Source organism: Oryx dammah, unplaced genomic scaffold (genome assembly GCF_014754425.2).
Source record: "Oryx dammah isolate SB20612 unplaced genomic scaffold, SCBI_Odam_1.1 HiC_scaffold_8, whole genome shotgun sequence".
Lineage (NCBI taxonomy): Eukaryota > Metazoa > Chordata > Mammalia > Artiodactyla > Bovidae > Oryx > Oryx dammah.
This window is the reverse complement of record NW_024070192.1, coordinates 6,226,559-6,245,774: the sequence shown is the minus strand read 5'-3', so window position 1 is coordinate 6,245,774 and position 19,216 is coordinate 6,226,559. Positions and strand designations below refer to the sequence as shown.

General features: G+C 56.4%; 1 protein-coding gene and 1 long non-coding RNA gene across 6 annotated transcripts in view; one reads left to right on the top strand and one right to left on the bottom strand.

The window, feature by feature from the left end:
* Positions 1-347: 347 nt before the first annotated feature.
* GPRC5C (G protein-coupled receptor class C group 5 member C) lies at positions 348-17,630 on the bottom strand. Of its 5 annotated transcripts, none has more exons than XM_040244357.1 (5): positions 17,313-17,502; positions 8,435-9,520; positions 5,533-5,627; positions 3,268-3,423; positions 348-1,686 (listed from the first exon to the last, which is right to left on the bottom strand). In XM_040244357.1, exons 2-5 carry the CDS (start codon positions 9,486-9,488, stop codon positions 1,654-1,656), a joined length of 1,338 nt encoding a protein of 445 aa, XP_040100291.1. In that variant the 5' UTR covers positions 9,489-9,520; positions 17,313-17,502; the 3' UTR covers positions 348-1,653. The 5 variants fall into 5 exon arrangements, with proteins under 5 accessions (XP_040100291.1, XP_040100293.1, XP_040100289.1 ...); XM_040244359.1 differs by having other exon boundaries at positions 350-1,686; positions 3,282-3,423; positions 17,313-17,520; XM_040244355.1 differs by lacking the exon at positions 17,313-17,502 and adding an exon at positions 16,371-17,166 and having other exon boundaries at positions 350-1,686.
* Positions 16,236-19,216, top strand: part of LOC120866569 — a 22,531-nt gene continuing 19,550 nt past the window's right edge. Inside the window, exon 1 of the long non-coding RNA XR_005721705.1 lies at positions 16,236-16,324. This is a non-coding gene — a long non-coding RNA (uncharacterized LOC120866569). The remainder of the gene's footprint in view (positions 16,325-19,216) is intronic.

The window sequence follows — 19,216 nt, the reverse complement described above, 5'->3', positions numbered from 1 at the left end:
TAATCCTGAACAGTGACGAAGCCATAACTGCTCCACATGGTTTGACAGAGATGGGTGTGCAGTCTACGTAGGTGTCCCCTGCACCCGGCTCGGGCCTATGCTGGCTTTTTCCGTTTGAGGTTTGTGTGTGATGCAGCTGGATCACCTGGGCCAAGACTGGAAGCAGCAGGGCCACGGGGTATTCTCACATCCGGGCAGGTCTCCATCGGTCAGGAACCTATCCCTGCTCGAGCCTCACCCACCACAAGCCCCCAGGGGACTCAGACTCTGAACAAACCCACATTCACTGCCGGCGGCTCCCCATGGCCGCTTGGCGCTGCCAGAACTCACACACGAGACTATCAGCTCGAAATGCAAGACAGAGCCTTTATTCACGGCGAGGTTTTGGGGCCACTAACCTAGATTGCGAGGAGTCAGGTACACAGAGCTCCCCTCTTCCTTTTCATCAGAGTAAGTTATACTCCCTTCCTGGAACGGGGCAGCCCAGTGCAAGGATCAGTGAATGGCGAGGGGGTTGTCACACTTGGGGTACAGACCTACTCTCCGCAGGGTCTGTTCAACCAACTTAGCCCTCTAGAAATACCCCAGTGACAAAAGCAGAGATGCTAGGGTTAGGAGGGTGGCACCAGGGGGCTGTGGGATTGCCCTTGGAGTCAGCACCTGCCTTGGGCTCACTCTCCATCTCCACACAGGGGTGAGCTCCACGGGTACACCTGGCGTGGGCTCCTTGGATGAGCCAGCGGTGGTGCCCAAGCGCAGGAGGAAACCACGGAGATGACACGACAATCTCCTGCCCCCGAGTCTGAAGCTGTGTGCACATCCTTGTTGGTGCCAGCCTCGTTCAGGTCCCAAGGATGCCCCCACTCCCCTTGGTGGCTGTCAGGCCCTGATGGAGCAAGTGAGGATGGCAGCACCAGCCCTTCCAGGTGCCCAAGGTGAGGCAGACACTGCCATCCGCCATCAGGAAGTGGCACAATCTTCGGTCGTGGATGTCGCTTATCTAAGGGACTGTCCCGAGTCCCACAAGTCTCAGTCCTGGGAGAGGCCCAGGAGTCTCCATCCCTGAGAATGCAGCCCCACTCCCACCTTGTGTCTTGACGGGACCCAGTTCACCGAAGGTGTGGGGTGGTGATGCTGAGGGGCTTGGAGGCCATTCAGAGAGGCACAGTCTGTCCAGGCCTTGAGGGAGCTGTGCCCAGCTCAGTGGCCTTCCACAGGCCAGGCGGTGGCAGGAGGTCCTGGTGAGGACTATGGGCAGCTTCGCCATAGCTTGGCTTCACCTCGCAGCAGAGCGGAACAGACACACTGAAGGGTGGCCCTGCAGGATGGTCATCTGGAGAGCCACAGAGGGGGATGCAGGAGCCATGTGGGGGGAGGGTGTCCAGAGGCAGGCTGGCTGTCTGCAGACCGCTCCTGCAGTCTCAAGTCCCTCGGGGACCAGGAGAGGCTGGGCTGGGCAGGAATCGGGGCGGGGGTGGGGAGGGGGTACCCTGAGCCCCAGCCACATCCTCAGAGTTTCACACGGCCCCTGACTCCACCGCTCCAGATGGGTGACCTCAGGGCCCCCCCAGCACCAATGAGAAAGGCCCTGCCCAGCCTGGACATACGGGAAAGAGGACATCTGAACGCCGTGTGGTCCATGGAAGAGGGCGTCTACCATCTCGTGTTATTTTGCGGGGACTGAGCCTAAAGTGACCAGAAAGAACACGTTTGAACAACTGAAGAAAGAACAAGAACAACAAAAGCGCATCCCCGGGGGGATGGTGTAACCTGACATCGAAGAAGTCCGATTTATTTTTTCTTCTGGAAACCGTTCTCCCCCTTCCAACAGAAACGTTTTCTCCCGTATAGTTTGTGTCAGAAGATAGCTTCTGGGGAGTTGGGGAGAAATATTCCCAAGCCCAGGAGGGGCTCACTTAGCAGACCCCTCACAAAGCCTTGAACTGGTGTCCAAGAGTCAGAGCACAGGCCACTGGGACCCACTAAAAGTCTTGAGAGCTGAAAGTATGGCCACTTCCAGAGGCTCTGTGTTCTCTCTGGGCCAATCCCTTACCTGTCAGGGGGAGGGGGCAGGGAGCTACATTGATCACTCAGGCCCAAGACCCCGTCTAACCCTAAAATGGTCTGGCTCTGGGATTTGACTCTGGAAAAGGGAAAGTACCATCCTACCCATCTCTCAGGGTCAGCTCCAAGGATTAAAATGCGCTGCTGTGGACAGGCTTTACTATAAAGGACTGAGCAAATGGGGATTTAAATTCCCGCCCAGGAGTGAAACCAACTAGAACCTGGCCCGCCCCCTCCACCTTCGTCAACAAGGGCTGGTCCTCTCTGAGTCACGCCCCAGCACACACACACTGAATGATCTGAGATGGAGCAGTGGTCCTCCACCGTATCCCCAGATCTTCATTACTGTTTCCACAAAGAGGGGCTGAAGCCTTCCCCTACACACACACTGCACAGAACCGCCTGCTGCTGGGCCGGCCTTCCCTGCCCTCCATCCAGTAGACGGGGTCCCCAAGGAAAGCGGCCTGGTTTCAGACAAGCCCAGATGCCAGATGAGACCTGAGATGGGAGCCGGGCCCCAAGAGCCATCCTGATCACACAGAACATGGACCCAGGCTCAGCTGAAGACCCATTCCCTGGAGGGCAGCGTCGGCTCCTTCGCCGCATGGAAGGAGAGCTCGGCAGTGGCTTTCCTGGGACCTGGACTCAGAGGGAGGAGAAAGAGGAGACACCCACAGGCCAGGGCAGAGGGGCGGATCATCCGAGACAGAGAGCCCAGATCAGACATGACATTCCCAGAGAAAGGGTTAATAAAGCAGAAACGTGTTTATTAGGCATCTGTGCTCCTCACAGAGGAACAAGGCCCAGGACAGAAGCGCCTGCAACGTCTCCCGAGGTTGCAGGAATCTCTCTGAAGACTCCAGAGAACGTAGGTGCTGGCTGGCCGCCACCCCAAGAAGAACAACACTATTTGGCTGGAGTGTGGCCACCGGAGGTGACCCTGGCAGGAAGCTAGAGCTGGCTCCTGGACTCCGCAAACACTGAGGAACAGGCGGGGGCACCGGGATGCCCATCCGAACACTGGCAGACGGGAGGGTCTCCCGGTGAGACCCAGGCCCCCGCCCTGGGCCAGCGAGGAGGGAGGGGGCTGGGGAGAGCGCGAGCTCCCGGCGGGGAGAAGACCCTCTCCAGGGGCCAGGTCCTCCAATCTGCCTGCCTCTTCCAGGGGCCGGCTCAGTCCCACACATAGGGGTTTCTAAACACCTGAGAGCTCTTGCCTTCCTTGGGCAGCGTGGCCTCCTGGCGGCCGTGGGCCACGTAGATGTCCTCGGCCCGCAGGGTGGAGTTGGCACTGCCCGTCACCTGGCTGTTGGCGGTGGCCCGCGGGAGGATGACGTCGTACGCTCCAGCTCCATCGGACTGGAAGGAAGAACAGGCGGTCTCACAGCCGGTTCCGCCGGGGCAGATGCGCAAACAGTCTGCTTCCTGCGGGGCCTTGCCTGCCAGCTCCCCCGCCCCTCCCCACCACCACCCGCCCCCACCCCGAGCTGGGCCTGGGATGGTGACTCTAAGTCTGGAGCCGAAGGGGCTGCCCTCTGACCTCCAGCCCCTTATCTCACCCTGCAGAGGGCTGGGCAGCAAAACAAGGCTCCAGTTACCTCCAATGGTCCAGGGGCTTCGCTCAGGGGGAGGTTCCTCCTCTCAAGCCCCATCCCAGTCCCTATACCTTGGGGCCCAAAGGAGGGTGGGCCAGGCTGAGGTCCTATGACCCAACCCGCTCTGCTCCCGGGCTCCCTTCCTCGGGGGGTCTTTCCTGAGCCCCACCAATGAGGCCACACCCCCACAGCATCGCAGCTGGTGTGCAGGGCCCAGGACACTCTTCTGTCCGGCCCTAGGTATCACAGGTTTAGCAGTCTAATTTAGAGACTTAAAATCCTGGTGGTTTGGGGCTGGTGAGTTTTAAGTTTTGGAGACTTAAAAATCCAACTTTGTGGCCTGGATCCTGGTCAGAGCAGCAGTGGCTCTGTTCCTGGGTGGGCGAGGCGGAGGCGTTGTTCCCAGGGTCCACCCTGCAAGGAATGTGAGCCCCACCAGCCTCATCCCCAGGCAGAGAGCCGCCACCAAAGCCCTGTAGCTCGGGGGCGGCAGCTCTTCCACATACTCGAACCTGGGGGCGGGGGAAGGGTCCTGAGGGGGGAGGTCCTCCCACCCCTTTGCTATCTGCCTCCCCCGCCCCTTGTAGCTCCTAGAACATCGAGACCTCGGTTCTCAAGCCTGGCTGTGCATCACCATCACCTGAACTGTTGAGCCACAAGCACACCTCGGGGGCCCCACCCCGAGGCGAGCTGGTCACTGTTCAATGACCCTGATCTGTGACGTCAGCAGATTTCCACGGTCACTCCTACTGTGACTTGGATAACTCCACGTAATCAAGGTGACGTCACCGAAGCGATGCTGATCATCGGCTCCATCACACCACCGGCCCTTGTATTTTTGTAAGTTCCAGGTGACATACAAAGGAGCCTGGTGGGTTCCAGCTGACTGGGTTGCAAAGAGTGGGACCCAACTGAGCACACACACAGGTGATGGGAGTGGTGGGGGTCGAGGGGCCATGGTTTTGGAGCCACTATTAGGTAAAATATCTGTTCGTCCAAAGTCTTCCTGAAGGAGTGGTGCTCAATGCACACGGGTAGAGTGGGGCGGCCAGGCAGGGGACCCTGGGCGGCTGGGGGCTGGCAACCCCTGCTCCCACCCTTCCGAGATTCCTCTGCCCTCCCAGCTCCTGGCCACGGCCCGCTCTCGCAGGACATAGGTTCAGGCCCGGGGAGAGCCCAGGACTGGAAGTGTGGGGTGCACTGGCTTCACCCAGCCCCCGGGGCTCCAGGCGGGGAGAGGATGAGAACGCCACCCCACTGACCTCCCTGCTTCCTGTTCCCAGCCTCCTGCCAAGGGGGGTCACTGACCTCTCTGCACAGTGACTGCCAGCCAGCCGGGGAGGAGGAACACAAATGGAGTGAATAAGACTCTAACCCTCCGGCTTCCTGTTCCCACCCCCCTCCCTTGGCTAAGGGAGCATCTGGTTTCCAGAACCCAGGGGAGGTGTGAAGCTGAGAGTGGCTGCCTGCTGGCGGGGGGAGGGGAGCTGGGGGCCCTCCTGGGACAGCTGTGGTTGCGGAGTCAGGATCTACCCAGACCTGCCCTGTGCGCCTCTGTCCACCAGGAATGCACATACCTGGCTGAGGGCCCCTTGTCCCTGCGTGGGGGACAGCTGGCGGCTCCCACCAGCGTAGAGAGAGACCGTTCTGAGCATCTGGCCTCAGGGGGTTGTGAGATACCCTGATGACACGGGGCAGGCAGGCCCTGCCGCAGGAATTGTCACTCCCAGGAAAATGGCATTGGGGGCCCTGGGTTACCCAAGGCTGACCCATCGGACGCAGAGCCAGCCTTCTCCCTACTGCCTCCACCCACCCTGCTAGCACTGGCCCCCTGGCTCCAGCAGGGTCACGGGGACCCGGGGGCTCCACTCACCGGGGCTTTGTGCATCAGGGTCATCTCGGTGGGCTGGTACATACTGGTCAGCAGCTGTCCGTTGTACCCGCTGTATGGTGACACCGGTCTCTTAGCTGCAAGGAGACATAGGTGCTGTTCCAGGGCTGGCCTCTCAGCTCCCTTTCCCACTCTCAAGGGAGGCTCCCCAGGGAGCAGGGAAAGGGACTGGCGGGGGGGGGGGGGGGCTGGGCCAGCCCTGGGGGTGAGGCCGTAGGTATGGGCCCCCCCTCATTGAGCCCAGCATCTCTGTTTGGAGGCACAGAGAGCATGATGTTTACCTTCCCCTCGGGTTTTCCTGCAGCGCAAGACCCTTTCCTACCAAAAAAACGATCCGTCAGCAACCTTCACATCCCTGTCCGCCCTCTGGGGCCAGAGGCCAAGACAGGCACACGGACCTTCGGCGGCCTTCCAAGACGGCCAGCCTCCAGCTCTGGCCTCTCCCACTGCGGGCCAGCTGCCAGGTGCCGGGGTAAATACAGCAGGGAGCCCACCACCTGAAAGTCTCCATGGGGCAGAGCTGGGTGCTGACTGCCCAGGACCCAGAGTCACTGCCTGGCCCCCTCAAGCCCCCCAGGGGACTGAAGGCACACCAGTGGCCTAACCCTGTGGTCCCTTGGCAAGTTTCCAGAACTATTTTCAGCTTCAGAAACACTCCCGTGTCTTCGGGGCTGTCGATTTCCTGACCTGTCCTGCCCTGCTGGGCGCTGGGGCCACGGAAAACTGCTGACCGTTCCTGAGGTCCAGGGGGCAGGCTGAGCCCTGGGGGCTGGGGCAGCGGATGCCGGACTCCGGCCGGCTGATGGCCCCGAGGCTCGGAGGGACCACAATTCTATAGGGCCTCCTAAGTGCAGGGCTCACTCAATTGATTTTTCCATTTAGAAAAAAAATAAAAATAAAAGGAAAAAAACCCTCTCACAGCCCCAGAAGTATTTGCCTTGAGGACAAAGGCTGAGAACGCCTGGGCCTGACAAACAGGCAGCAGAGGATGGAAGCCAAGGTGGGGGCGGCCAAGGCTCCTCCCAACACTCATCCGTGAGCCTCACCCACCGCCCCCTGCCCTGCTCCCTGAGTGGCCCCAGGCTGTGCGTGTGCCAGGACCACCCCAAGGGGGCAGGTCAAAGATCAGCGCTTGGCAGGGTGAGGATTGAGCCTTTCCCCAAAGCTGGGATCACAGGGACCTCAGCTTGCAGAGAAAAGGCCGAAAGCTCTGACTCTGCAACCTCCCCGGCCTCTGACCCCTGGCAGAAGCCCCAGAGCCGGTTGTTGCTCCACAGTCAGGCAGGTCAAGTCTTAAGCCCCCAAAAGCCTCGATCAGCACAGGCCGGGGTCAGAGTCCAGGCTTTCCGGGTCAGGGCGGATGAAGGGGCTGCAGCCAGCCGGCTAAGAAAGCACACGAGATGTAGGCTATAGAGCAAGTCCGGAAAGGCTCAGGCCCTGGTCCTTGGTTTGTGCTCTGTAAACACTAGTGGTCCTGATGAGGAACCACAGAAGGCTCCTTCCTTAGGGAGCCGGGAGCGTGTCCGGACTTGTCTCTAGAATGGCCACCAGCTCCTGCCTCCCAGGCTGCTCCCGAGGGGCGCCTGGCTGTGGGCCACTCCCGAGGGGGACCTGGCCGAAGGCTGTGGGGGCTTCTCTCCCCAACTTCCTGCCACTTCTACCTTCAGGGCACCCTTAACTCCAAAACCCAAGGCTTTGTTCCTGCCTGGCACCCCAAGTACTGGTTCCGGAGGAGAACCTCATCCCATTAACAAAGAGCCGGGGCAGGAGGTTGGGGACAAGCTGGATACTGAATAGTGGGTGCTGCAGAGGTTAGCATGTGGCACACACACTTTCATGAAAAAGGGAAAATTTTTAACTGAAAAAGCTTTTAAAGGAAGTTAAGACTATGGATATGTACGTAATAGAAGAACAAGCTCTGGAGAGATAATAATGACAGAAATGCAGTAATTGGGGAATTTCCTGGAGTTCCAATGGTTAGAACTTTGTGTTTTCACTGCACAGGGCATGGGTTCGATGCCTGGTTGGGGAACTAAGATCTCCCATGCTACAAAGCATGGCTCAAAGATTAAAAAAAAAGATGCATTAACGGAATCCTCAAAAGAATCCTATGAAACAGGAGGCACTATTATCCCATTTTACAGATGAGGAAACTGAGGCACCTAGTGGGAAAATATCAGTCAACAGGGATCAGTTCTATGGACAGAAGAGGAAGGAACAGGGTAGAACTAGGGAGACAGTGGAGGGTAATTTTATCCCTAATGTGTCAGATTTTACAATGAAAATACACTAATGAATTGTATGAGTATAGAGAAAAAAATCTTCTTAAAAATGGAGTTTAGGAACTTGACGGCAGAGAACTCTGGATATTCTCAGGCACCTCCCATTTTTCTCAGGAGACTAGTCCCTGGTCCTGCAATAAGTCACCTGGAATAAAAGAGCTGGCAGGGATTCCTCGGCAGTCCAGTGGTTAGGACTTGGTGCTTTCACTACCATGGGCTGGGTTCAATCCCTGGTTGGGGAACTAAGATCCCACAAGCCACATGGCATAGCCAAATATTAATAATTAAAACAATTTTTTAAAAATTAGATTCATGTATAGGCATGATTGAGTCCCTCTGCTGTTCCCCTGAAACCATTAATATCACATTTAATCGAATATCCCCCAATATAAAATAAAGTTTCAAAAAAAATTTTTTTTTAAATAAAGGTGACCTTCCTGGAGAAGGAAATGGCAACCCACTCACATATTCTTGCCTGGGAAATCCCACGGACAGAGGAGCCTGGCGGGCTACAGTCCATAAGGTCACAAGAGTCAAATATGCCAACTAAGCAACTAAGCCACCACTAAGAGGGGACCTGAGGAGGATGTCCCGTGACCCACCTGAGGCTGGTTCGTCCATGGAAAACGCCTTGTTTTCCACAAACATGCTCTGGCCCTTTTGCTCTTTCAGAATGGTCTCGTAGCCCACGCCTCGGGTGGGGTACAGATCCCCCTGGTAGCTCTGCTCTGGGCTAGACCTGGTCACCTGGGAGACCTCCGGGATGACGTAGAAGAGGACAAAGGCCCAGGCATTGGTGGCGAGGGCGATGGCCAGCGTGGGGTCGTCCCACGTGGGGCTGTTGTGTTGCCGGTTGCCGTAAGTGTACATGACGATCCACACCACCCAGACGGCGATGGAGGCGGTCGTGGTGAGCAGCACGAAGACCCCGTGCTTCCGCCAGCGCTTGAATCGGCCGCACAGGGCCGACCAGGCCCCCGTGAAGGCGCAAAGCAGCAGCAGCATCACGTAGATAAGCGCCATGACAAAGTCCGCGTTGGCGATGGCGCAGGGGGAGACGGCCACCCAGCCCGCACTGCCGTTGCCTGGAGCGTCGCCCTCGGTGCCGGCTCCCCGCACCAGCGTGATGATCAGCCACTCTGTGTTGATGATCACCTCCACGAGGCTCAGCAGCAGGGCCACCAGGAAGATCACCCAGCCCCGGGGCCCGTGGTTCTTCCGAACCAGGAAGTGGAGGGCCAAGACGTGGGCCACCAGGCAGGAGAAACAGATGGCGAACAGGACCCCGAAGAGGAAGCGCCGGGAGGCACAGGTGGAGAAGTCAGGCTTCACCACGCAGGCGAAGACGAGGCAGAAGAGGCCCAGGGTCCCCAGCAGGAAGAACACCTGGGTCCCTAGCAGGCTCCGCTTCTTGGTGTCCTGCACGAAGGGGAGGCTGGCCACCAGGATGATGGTGAGGACGAAGGTGGTGACGACGCCTGCCCCGGCCACGGCTTCCAAGATGATGCCCCAAGCCTCAGAGCGGTCACACAGGTTGTAATAGAGGGGGTTGAGGTCGGGGCTGCAGCCGGGCGGGGCCTGCTCCTGGGCCCGGGCCCCTGGGAGCAGGAAGAGAGGCAGTCCCAGACACGTCAGTACTGCTCTGTGGATGGCCATCCTGGATGCCAGTCCAGGCTCCAGCTGGGTCCCTAGAGACGGAGGGGAGAAAAGGCAGAATCAGTCCCTCAGGCCAGACCCCGACACACAGGGTGTTGGACCAGGGCACACTGATCTGGGCTCTAGCCCTCTGAGCTACTGAATCCTTTTTCCCTCTCTCTTTTATGGCCGCACCGAGTGCCATGTGAGATCTTAGCTCCCTGGCTAGGGATCAAACTCATGCCCGCTGCAGTGGAAGTGTGGAGTCTTAACTACTGGACCACCAGGCAAGTTCTCAGAATCCTTCTTTATTTTATTCTTATTTATTTATGTATGTATTCATTTGACTGCACCAGTTGGGGCACGTGGGGGTCTTGGATCTTTTTTGTGGCACGTGAGCTCTTATATTGCAGCGTGTGAGATCTAGTTCCGGGACCAGGGATCAAGCCTGGGTTCCCTGCATTGGGAGCACAGAACCTTAGCCCCTGGACCGCCAGAATCCTTCTTAACACAGAACTCCTGGGACTCTTCTCAACTAACCAGAGAGACAAACGAGATGAAGGCATGGAAGAGGAGGAAACTGTGCTAAATTTTCACCTCCCTCCACCAATTGTAACCTAGACCCAAATATTCCCTGAGCTCTTGCAGCTAGGATGGGCGTGAGGTTTACGAGCAAGTTCACCAAGCACTCAGCTCCTCTCTGCCCCGGGACTCCCAGAGTTCAGATGGCCAGCCGCTTGGCCCTCCTCTCTGTCCCTGTGATGCCCAAGTCCACAGAGAATCAGCCATGCATTCATCCACTCAGTGAGTATTTAACAAGCACCAGGAACAGGTACAAACTGCTACCAGACAGTGAAGAGATGACAGAAAAGTTGTATGTATCAACACTTTTCCCTGATGTCTTCCTACCACTGACCCTTTTTGCCCTTCATTTTCCCACTCTTAGTCCCAATGCTTCTCTTCAACACTTCTCTTCGGAATCCAAGTTCCTTGGAAGCTCAAGTTGTTAAAAGAGTCTCAAGGATAAAAGTTAACAAATTTCCCAGCTAGGGAGTTAATGACTTAACACAAAAATCCTCCTATGAGGCATTAACATTTTAAAACCAAGAACAAGGCAAGGGCAAAGCAAAACCCAAAGGAATTAATCTGTAATGAGAGACATCAAGACCCTGTAGCTAGAAGGCAAGAAGGTGGTCTTTTATTTGCACTGTGGTCAAGTAAATGGTTGGTAAACCTGCCTCTTCCTCTCTTACATCTTGGACCCAGGCACTTTCTAGGACAGCAACCTGGACAAGCTTTCCTGGGCTATAGTGACTACTAGTGGCTGGGAGGGGAATGGCATGATCCTCCTCCCTACCTTTCTTCTGCTTTGAAGGTGGAGGGTGGATTTGTACACCACTAACCAATAACCTCAGATATGCAGATGACACCACCCTTATGGCAGAAAGTGAAGAGGAACTAAAAAGCCTCTTGATGAAAGTGAAAGTGGAGAGCGAAAAACTTGGCTTAAAGCTCAACATTCATAAATGGAAGATCATGGCATCTGGTCCCATCACTTCATGGGAAATAGATGGGGAAACAGTGGAAACAGTGTCAGACTTTATTTTTTGGGCTCCAAAATCACTGCAGATGGTGACTGCAGCCATGAAATTAAAAGATGCTTACTCCTTGAAAGAAAAGTTATGACCAACCTAGATAGCATATTCAAAAGAGACATTACTTTGCCGACTAAGGTCCGTCTAGTCAAGACAGTGGTCATGTATGGATGTGAGAGTTGGACTGTGAAGAAGGCTGAGCGCCGAAGAATTGATGCTTTTGAACTGTGGTGTTGGAGAAGACTCTTGAGAGTCCCTTGGACTGCAAGGAGATCCAACCAGTCCATTCTGAAGGAGATCAGCCCTGGGATTTCTTTGGAAGGAATGATACTAAAGCTGAAGCTCCAGTACTTTGGCCACCTCATGAGAAGAGCTGACTCATTGGAAAAGACTTTGATGCTGGGAGGGATTGGGGGCAGGAGGAGAAGGGGACGACAGAGGATGAGATCGCTGGATGGCATCACGGACTCGATGGACGTGAGTCTGAGTGAACTCTGGGAGATGGTGATGGACAGGGAGGCCTGGCGTGCTGCGATTCATGGGGTCGCAAGGAGTCAGACACGACTGAGCGACTGAACTGAGCTGAACCCTTCCTCAGATGGTATAGAATCTGCCTGCAATGCAGGAGACCTGGGTTCAAACCCTAGGTGGGGAAGATCCCCTGGAGAAGGGAATGGCAACCCACTCCAATATTCTTGCCTGGAGAATCCCATGGACAGAGGAGCCTGGCAGGCTACAGTCCACAAAGTTGCAAAGAATTGCACATGACTGAGCAACTAACAGACCATAAGCCTTTGGAGAAGGAAATGGCAACTTGCTCCAGTGTTCTCACCTGGGACATCCCACGGACGGAGGAGCCTAGCAGGCTACAGTCCACGGGGTCGCAGAGGAGTTGGACATGAACCCTTTAATGTTTCCACTATTCCTGGCTAATTAATGTCTAACGGGCAAAGAAAACTGACTCTCCATAATTGATAAGGGGAAGGACACTGCTACTATGTCAGGGAAAATAAAACTCACAAATTGAGACTAACATAATAAAAAGATCATCAACTTTCAAAGTCCTTTAAGACATTCTACAAAGTCCTTTAAGGTATCCTAAAATACCTAAAAGTATTTTAGGTCTCTCAGCGTTCCTGGCTACCATCTCATCTGTCAATTAAAGCTTGCTTTTCCCCAAACCCTGACCGTTAACTTTTAATAAATTAACAATCTTATGTGAATTTACTATACTGTTTTCCTAAATAAATGGTACCGTAACGCAGCTAGTTTTGCTTGACTTCAACGCAAAAGCTTGTTTTCCCTACATCACAACTTAAATAAGTCTTTGTAGGGGACTTTGCGTAATCGTAAATCAATAAGGCACACACTGTACTTTATTTACAATGACTAAGAAGAGAAAAAAGGAATCGGAGCAGGCTAATGGATAAGGTGTATTGAACCATTCCAGGAGATAATTTATGGATAACATGCTAAGGGATTCTAAGCACTCAAGCCTATCTTGGGTGCTTCTGCTTCATAGCCAAGCAGCTAGAACTTGGGGTGAAGCTGTGGTACTGAAACCTGAGAATGGTCAGTCAGACTTAGCCTCCAGCAATCTGTGCATCTTCGAGAACTGCTCATCCCACCTCCCTCCTCCAGGTTGCAGTTTACAACAGTTAAGCCCAGTAGTTCTCTGAGACGCAGTGAAAAATACAAAGATGAACAAACACAATCCCTGCCAATAAGGCTATTTCAAATCAAAAGGACAGAAAAGATAGGTCCATAAGAAAACCACCCAAGGAAGAATCAGGTAAAGAGCTACACAAAAGAATCGACCTCTGGAGAGAGAAAAGTGATACAGGAACCCAAAGGAGGATCCAGGGTGGAGAAGACCTCTCAACAGCACTTTATTCAGTTTCTAATCAATTTCACCAATATGTACCTATGAACCGAGTTTGTAAAGGGAGGTTGCAGCTGGCTGGCCACAGATTAGAGACACTCCAGGGAAGGAGTTTGGGGCACGACTCTAAAGGCAGTGGGAGCCACTGAAGACTTTTTTTTTTTGCACAGTGAGGGCATTACCAGGGCTGTGCTTTAAGATCTGAGTCTGGCAAAAAAGCATCGGCAATCCATTTGCTGAGGACACGTTCATCCCTGGTTAAAGATGGAGGCCAAACGTAAGGCCCTTACCCAAATAAAATCTAAGGTCTGGAGACTTCAGCAGTGGGCCAGTGGTTCAGACTCCGCCTTGCAGTGCAGGGCGCAGGTTCGATCCCTGGTCAGGGAACTAAGATCACACATGCCACAGAGCAACTAAGCCTGCACTCTGGTGCTCGGGCATCACCACTACTGAGCCCATGAGCCGTAAGTGGAGAGTTGTGCATTGCAAAGGAAGATCCCTCATGCAACTAAGACCCGACACAGCCACATAAATCAATAAAGATTAAAAAAAAAATCTAAAGCCTGGCTGGATTCAGGGGAAAGGCTACTAAGCCCATGCTACTAGTTCAAATCTCCCAACGGCCATTTCATTACCAAAAACCAAGCCAGCTTCCATTTAGTCCTGGGACTTCTATGTAAATCCTTCTTGGTCTGTCTCACTCTTAGAGCCATACCTGCTGGTACCGGACCAGAATCCAGCACCTCAAAGGAACTTGGGCCAGGGCCAGAGCAGCTTCACAGCCCTCACCCCAGTTTCCTTCTCACTTTGTTGTTGGTCCCAATCTTATGCGTTAAGCCTGTTGGACCGACCAACATGGGAACCTTGATGTGGTTGAGTGGGGAGAGAGGCACACAGCAGCTCAAGTGGGAAAACTGGGCCAGGTGGGCCTGGTTCTTGTCTACTGCCTAGGACAGCGACCCCTGGAGGCCAGGGGGGGACTTCAAGAGCTCGGCCCAGGGTCCTTCCACATCCAGGAATGCAGATTCAGCCAGTCAAGGGATGCCATTTTTGAAGATGGTGGCGAGGGGGAAAGGACGTGGAGGAAACGAACCAGCTCAGTCTCCAGACTCTCCACCCTGTGGCTCGCTAGAGCCTGCATTTCCAGGCTGTCTTCCGAGCCTCGATGGTTAGAATCATGTGTGTGTGCCGTGTCTCCTTTACCTGGCTTTAAGGTCTACCAGGGTGAGCAAGATATGTTTATCTCAGCATTCCCCGCAACATCTAGTCTTGCACTCAACACAGGAGGCATTAGAAAATCGCTCACTGAATAGACTGGGTGCTCATTTCTCCCCCATCCCAGGCCTGCCTCTTCTTTTTAGAGTGACTGCTTCTGCACGAAGGTTCTCTAGGACCAAGGAGGGGGACCTCCTTCCACCCTCTGAGTGCCCCCCAGACCATGGCTGCAGCCCATAATCATGCTGCAGGTTATTTTCGGGACAAAGGAGCCCTTTTGATTCATCTCCCTGGAATCAGTTATACAAATATTTTTGACCACCTCTGAAATCGGCCTTTCCCCAGGCTCAGTCACTCTGCCCCCATCTCGGGTCTGAGTCGGCCCCATCCGGTTCCAGAATCCCCCCCTCCCTCTTTCCCTCGCAGAGTGGTGGGCTCCGAGGCCCAGCCAGCCCCGAGTGGGCTTCACTGGGCAAGGATGAGGCAGCCAGCCACACGCAAGCCTGAGAAACATCCTGAAAAGAGGCACCGGAGCCTCTCACGACCTTGCCGCCCTGGTCTGTGTCCCCTGCTCAAAGGGGCAGAGGAAGATACAGACCCACAGTCAGTGGTTACCTTCAAGGGAGCCATGGCCAGGTAGAGGCTCCGCGCAGACTGCCACTGAGCAGCCTCCTTCCTCCTGCTCTGCCACCACTAAGCAGCCCACGAAGAGAGACGGGTACCCGCTGACAGCCTCCCACCGCCTCCCCGCCCCAGTTTAGGTCTTGCCATCTTCCTCCTCTGCTCTGGGTGCTCTGGAGTTTAAACCAACCAATAGGAGGAGTCAAAGAGGCCTGTAAGGAGCTACCTCTGCGCCCAAGTTGCTGCCGGGGGTGAAGAGGGGGAGTTAGAGGGCTTCCGGGAACCCCAGCCTACACCCTCACACCCGAGGGTGAGCATCTGGCCCCCAACTGCCTGAGCGTTCAGAAACACGTGAGTCCTCAGCCCAAGGGTCAGCTCTAGAAAGCCACTCCGGAATGCGCCCCACCCCCAGCGGCATGCCCTCCCCCAGCCACACAAAAAGGCTCCGGGAGGGACCTTCCAAGAGCACAAAACCCAAATTCAACACAGTCCAGTCCCAGAGTTTTAGGATCGACAGCGTGGAGTTTTCAAATGATCGCGTTTGGCGGGGTTTAAAACTGGATCCGGGCAGGAGCGCCGCAACTCCACCTCCGCGGCTGGGAAGGGCGCAGGAAAGCCCCTGGGTGGGGGAGGGGCGGGCCAAGGGAAAGGTTCTAGAAGCCACGATGCTAAAAGCCGCGAATCTAACGACGGACCGAAATCCCGAACTTCGCGCAGGAGGATTCCGAGCGCTCCCTTCCCTGTCCTCCCCGGGCCCGGGGTCTACACCCACGCTCCCCGGGATGGCGGAGCAGAAAGAGCAGGCTGCAACCTCTCTCCCGTTCCCTCCGGCCCCAGAAACCTGCCCTTCTGATCCACGGTCGCGGGCAGCGGAGAGGACGCCGGCCCGCAGGTCACTGTTGGCCGCGGACCCGCGCAGCGAGGCTGCGAGGGCGGAGGGGGCGGTCCTGCGAGACCCCGATGGTGGAGTTCGCCCTCGCCGCCAACTTGGAGCCGCGGCGCCGGGCTTCTCGCACCCCCCAGTCCCCAGCCGGCTCGGTTTGGAAAGTTTCTGGGGTCGAGCAGAGTCGGAGCGGCGCCCTCCGTCCCCCCGGTTCTCCCAACCCCGAGCCTCTACCCTCGCCCACTCCCCGCCAGCCCGACCCGAGCCTACTCTTCCCAGCGGCCGGCGGGAGGGCGGAGCGAGCGGGCAGCAGCCCTTACCTGGGACGCGCCGCCGGCCCAGCTCCGGCGCGGCGTTTGGGGCCAACTCCAGGCGGGGCGCGAGCGCGGCTGGGAGGGACTCGGCGCAGGGCGCGGGGCCAGGCCCAACCCTGGCCTGGGGTGGTGGGGCCCTGGCGGGGGATCGGGACTCAGGGCCTGCCTCTCAGCGGGACCCGGCGCTGGCTGCGCTCCTGCGCTCGCTGTCGCGCTGGCCTCTCCGGGTGCTCGACTCCTTTCTCCTGGCGAGGGTGGGCCGACGCCTGCATCGCCGTGACATCACCTCCATTCAGGCGCTTATCGGGCGCCCGCGGGGCTCCAGGTGCAGGCAATCCGCTCACAAGGTAACAAAGCCCGGTCGGCCCTCCCCCCAGCCCATCCCGGACTCACCTCCCAGCTCCGACTAGACGCCCTTTCCGGCTGCGGAGGGAGATCAGAGTTTCTGGCCCAGCTGGCGGGTGGGTTGTTGCTGTTTACTGCCACGCCCCCGCACGCGGGCGCGCGCACACTCACGCGCACACACTTGGAGGACTAGGCTTTCGCTCCCGAAAGCGGCTTGGGGAACGGTCCCGCACAGTTCGCCGGAGGGCTGTCGGTCTCCGCGAGTCCCAGCGCGCGCACACGAGCAACACGCGGGGGCCACCTTGGTGCGTTTCTCTGGGGCGGACACCTACCCTTTGTCACCTTCGTCCTGGCTTTCCCGCGAGACGCGCGTGTGGCAGTTCGCCACTCCGGACTAAAGCGAGGGGCACACTCAGACGCAAAGTCGATGTCTTTGTCACGCCTTCTGCGCCCCCTGCCCTATCCGAGCTTGCATACGTGGACACACCACACACCGAGTGTCTTGCACGCGCGATCCTTCCCCCGCACCTGGGTCACCTACTGTACGTAGGAGCTCCACCCCGCGCGCCCCTAAGCGCGGTGGGCCGGGCCCAGAACCACTGGGGACCGCGGGCAGAAGTATTCCTGGGTCCGACTGCCCCGCACCTGGGTGTCCTGGGATCGTCCCGGACACGGTCCACCTTAGCGCGCTCTCCCCTCCCCACGTCCCGGTTCCGTGTCCCGACCTGTCCCCATTAGCCTTCACGGCTCAGTTCCCCGAGGTACAGTGTTTCACTCGGCCCCCGCGGCCTCTGCGCTCCGGGACATGCCAGCCTGACCGCGGAGTCCTGCCCCTCCCTCCGCCCGGGGACTTTTCCAAAAGTTCGAGCGCGTCCCCTCCCCGTACCCCACCCGACTCCCAATCCACCGATCAGCTGGTGGCCACCCTTTCCCCTCCGGCGTCAGGGATCGGCAGAAAGGGAACTGTAGAAATGGGGAAGTGAATCCAACCTGGGATCGCCGCGGCCCAGTAAACAAGAGATTTTCCGGCCACCTTCCCGCTGGGGCTGCGGGCGGCGTGGGAGGTGGGCTGCCGCAGCGGGGCTCAGTTGGCAAGCGCGGGAGACCCAGAGGGGCCACGGCGCACCGAGAAGGGACTGGTTGTTGGGCCTGGCTGGGGCCCAGGGGACGCGGAGGCAGGGCTGGGCGCCGGGTCTCCGGGGTGCTACTTCTCCTGACGCCGAGTTGCCTGGGGGATCGCCAGCAGAGCGCGGTCGGAGCCAGCGGGTGGCAGGGCGGGCGGCTGGGCTTGCGGGTTCTGCCCGGAGCACCCGGGAAGGGGGAGCGGGGAGGGAAGGGGAGGCGGCTGGTCGCGAGCCAGGGGGTAGCAAGATAGGGGAGGGCGCAGGGAGAAGGGAGGTACCTCCCGGGCTGTTTGTTTGCCTGCCTCAATCTATGACGACCAGAAGTCAAACTCCCTGAAACACCCAGCGCTGCCAGAGCGATAAAGCCCAGGTTTGCCTTGCCGCCCGGGCTGGCGCTGGGGCCCTGGTTTTCTAGAACTCTTTCTGCGCCTGGCCTCCGCTGGCCGGCCTGGGGAGTGGAGTGAACACTGAATTGTTTCAGTTCTTTCCAGAATGAAGAGGAAGAGGGATTTGGGCTGCAGAGTTGTGACTTCAACACCCTTCCCCCAACTCCCTCTCCGACGCCACTTTTCAGGGACCCGGAACAGTGAAGGTGTGCAGCCGCTTGTAAGGGCCAGACGGTGGGGATCACCCTGAAAGGGGGAGCTGAAAGTCAGAGCTCCCTGAAGCCGACCAGTCACTCTGGCCTCTGACTTTGTTGTTGTTCAGTTGGACTCTGACCCCGTGGGCTGTAGCCCACCAGGCTTGTCTGTCCTTCAATATCTCCTGGACTTTGCTTAGATTCCTGTCTGTTGAGTTGGTGATGCTATCTAACCATCTCATCCTCCGTGGTCCCCTCCTCCTTTTGCTCTGGCTAGCTTTCACTAACTAGGCAACCAATGCTGAAACCAGTTTGATGAGAGGGGTCCCTCATTAGCATATGTTTAAAGCCAGTTCAGAGAAGGAAATGGCAACCCACTCCAGTATTCTTGCCTAGAAAATCCCATGCACCAAGGAGTCTGGCTACAGTCCATGGGGTCACAAAGAGTTCAACACGACTAAACAGCTGAACAACAAAGCCAGTTCAGGACTCCTCTGGCAGTTGAGTGGTTAAGATTTGGCTCTTAATATTCAGGGGGCACAGATTTCAACCCTGGTGGAGGAACAAAGATACCACATGTCACATGGTGCAGTCAAATATGTATATATATATATTATATACCATAAACCATTATATTAACACCAATATATACCATACTATATATATCAGTTCAGTTGCTCAGTCGTGTCTGACTCTTTGCGACCCCATGAATCGCAGTACACCAGGCCTCCCTGTCCATCACCAACTCCCAGAGGTCACTCAGACTCATGTCCATCAATGCCATCCAGCCATCTCATCCTCTGTTGTCACCTTCTCCTCCTGCCCCTAATCCCTCCCAGCATCAGGGTCTTTTCCAGTGAGTCAACTCTTCGCATGAGGTGGCCAAAGTATTGGAGTTTCAGCTTCAGCATCATTCCTTCCAAAGAACCCCAGGACCAATCTCCTTTAGAATGGACTGGTTGGATCTCCTTGCGGTCCAGGGGATTCTCAAGAGTCTTCTCCAACACCACAGTTTAAAAGCATCAATTCTTTGGCGCTCAGCTTTCTTCACAGTCCAACTCTCACATCCATACATGACTACTGGAAAAACCATAGCCTTGACTAGATGGACCTTTGTTGGCAAAGTAATGTCTCTGCTTTTTAATATGCTATCTAGGTTGGTCATAACTTTCCTTCCGAGGAGTAAGCAT

Bases quoted from the DNA above. Each gene is read 5' to 3' on its own strand.
- GPRC5C (XM_040244357.1), bottom strand. From the start codon at position 9,488: ATGGCCATCCACAGAGCAGTACTGACGTGTCTGGGACTGCCTCTCTTC. The intron at 3,424-5,532 runs GTGAGTGGAGCC...TCTTCCTTCCAG, and splicing joins CCCTGATGCACAAAGCCCCG to TCCGATGGAGCTGGAGCGTA. The intron at 1,687-3,267 runs GTGTTTAGAAAC...TGGTCACTTTAG, and splicing joins AGGAAGGCAAGAGCTCTCAG to GCTCAGTCCCCGCAAAATAA.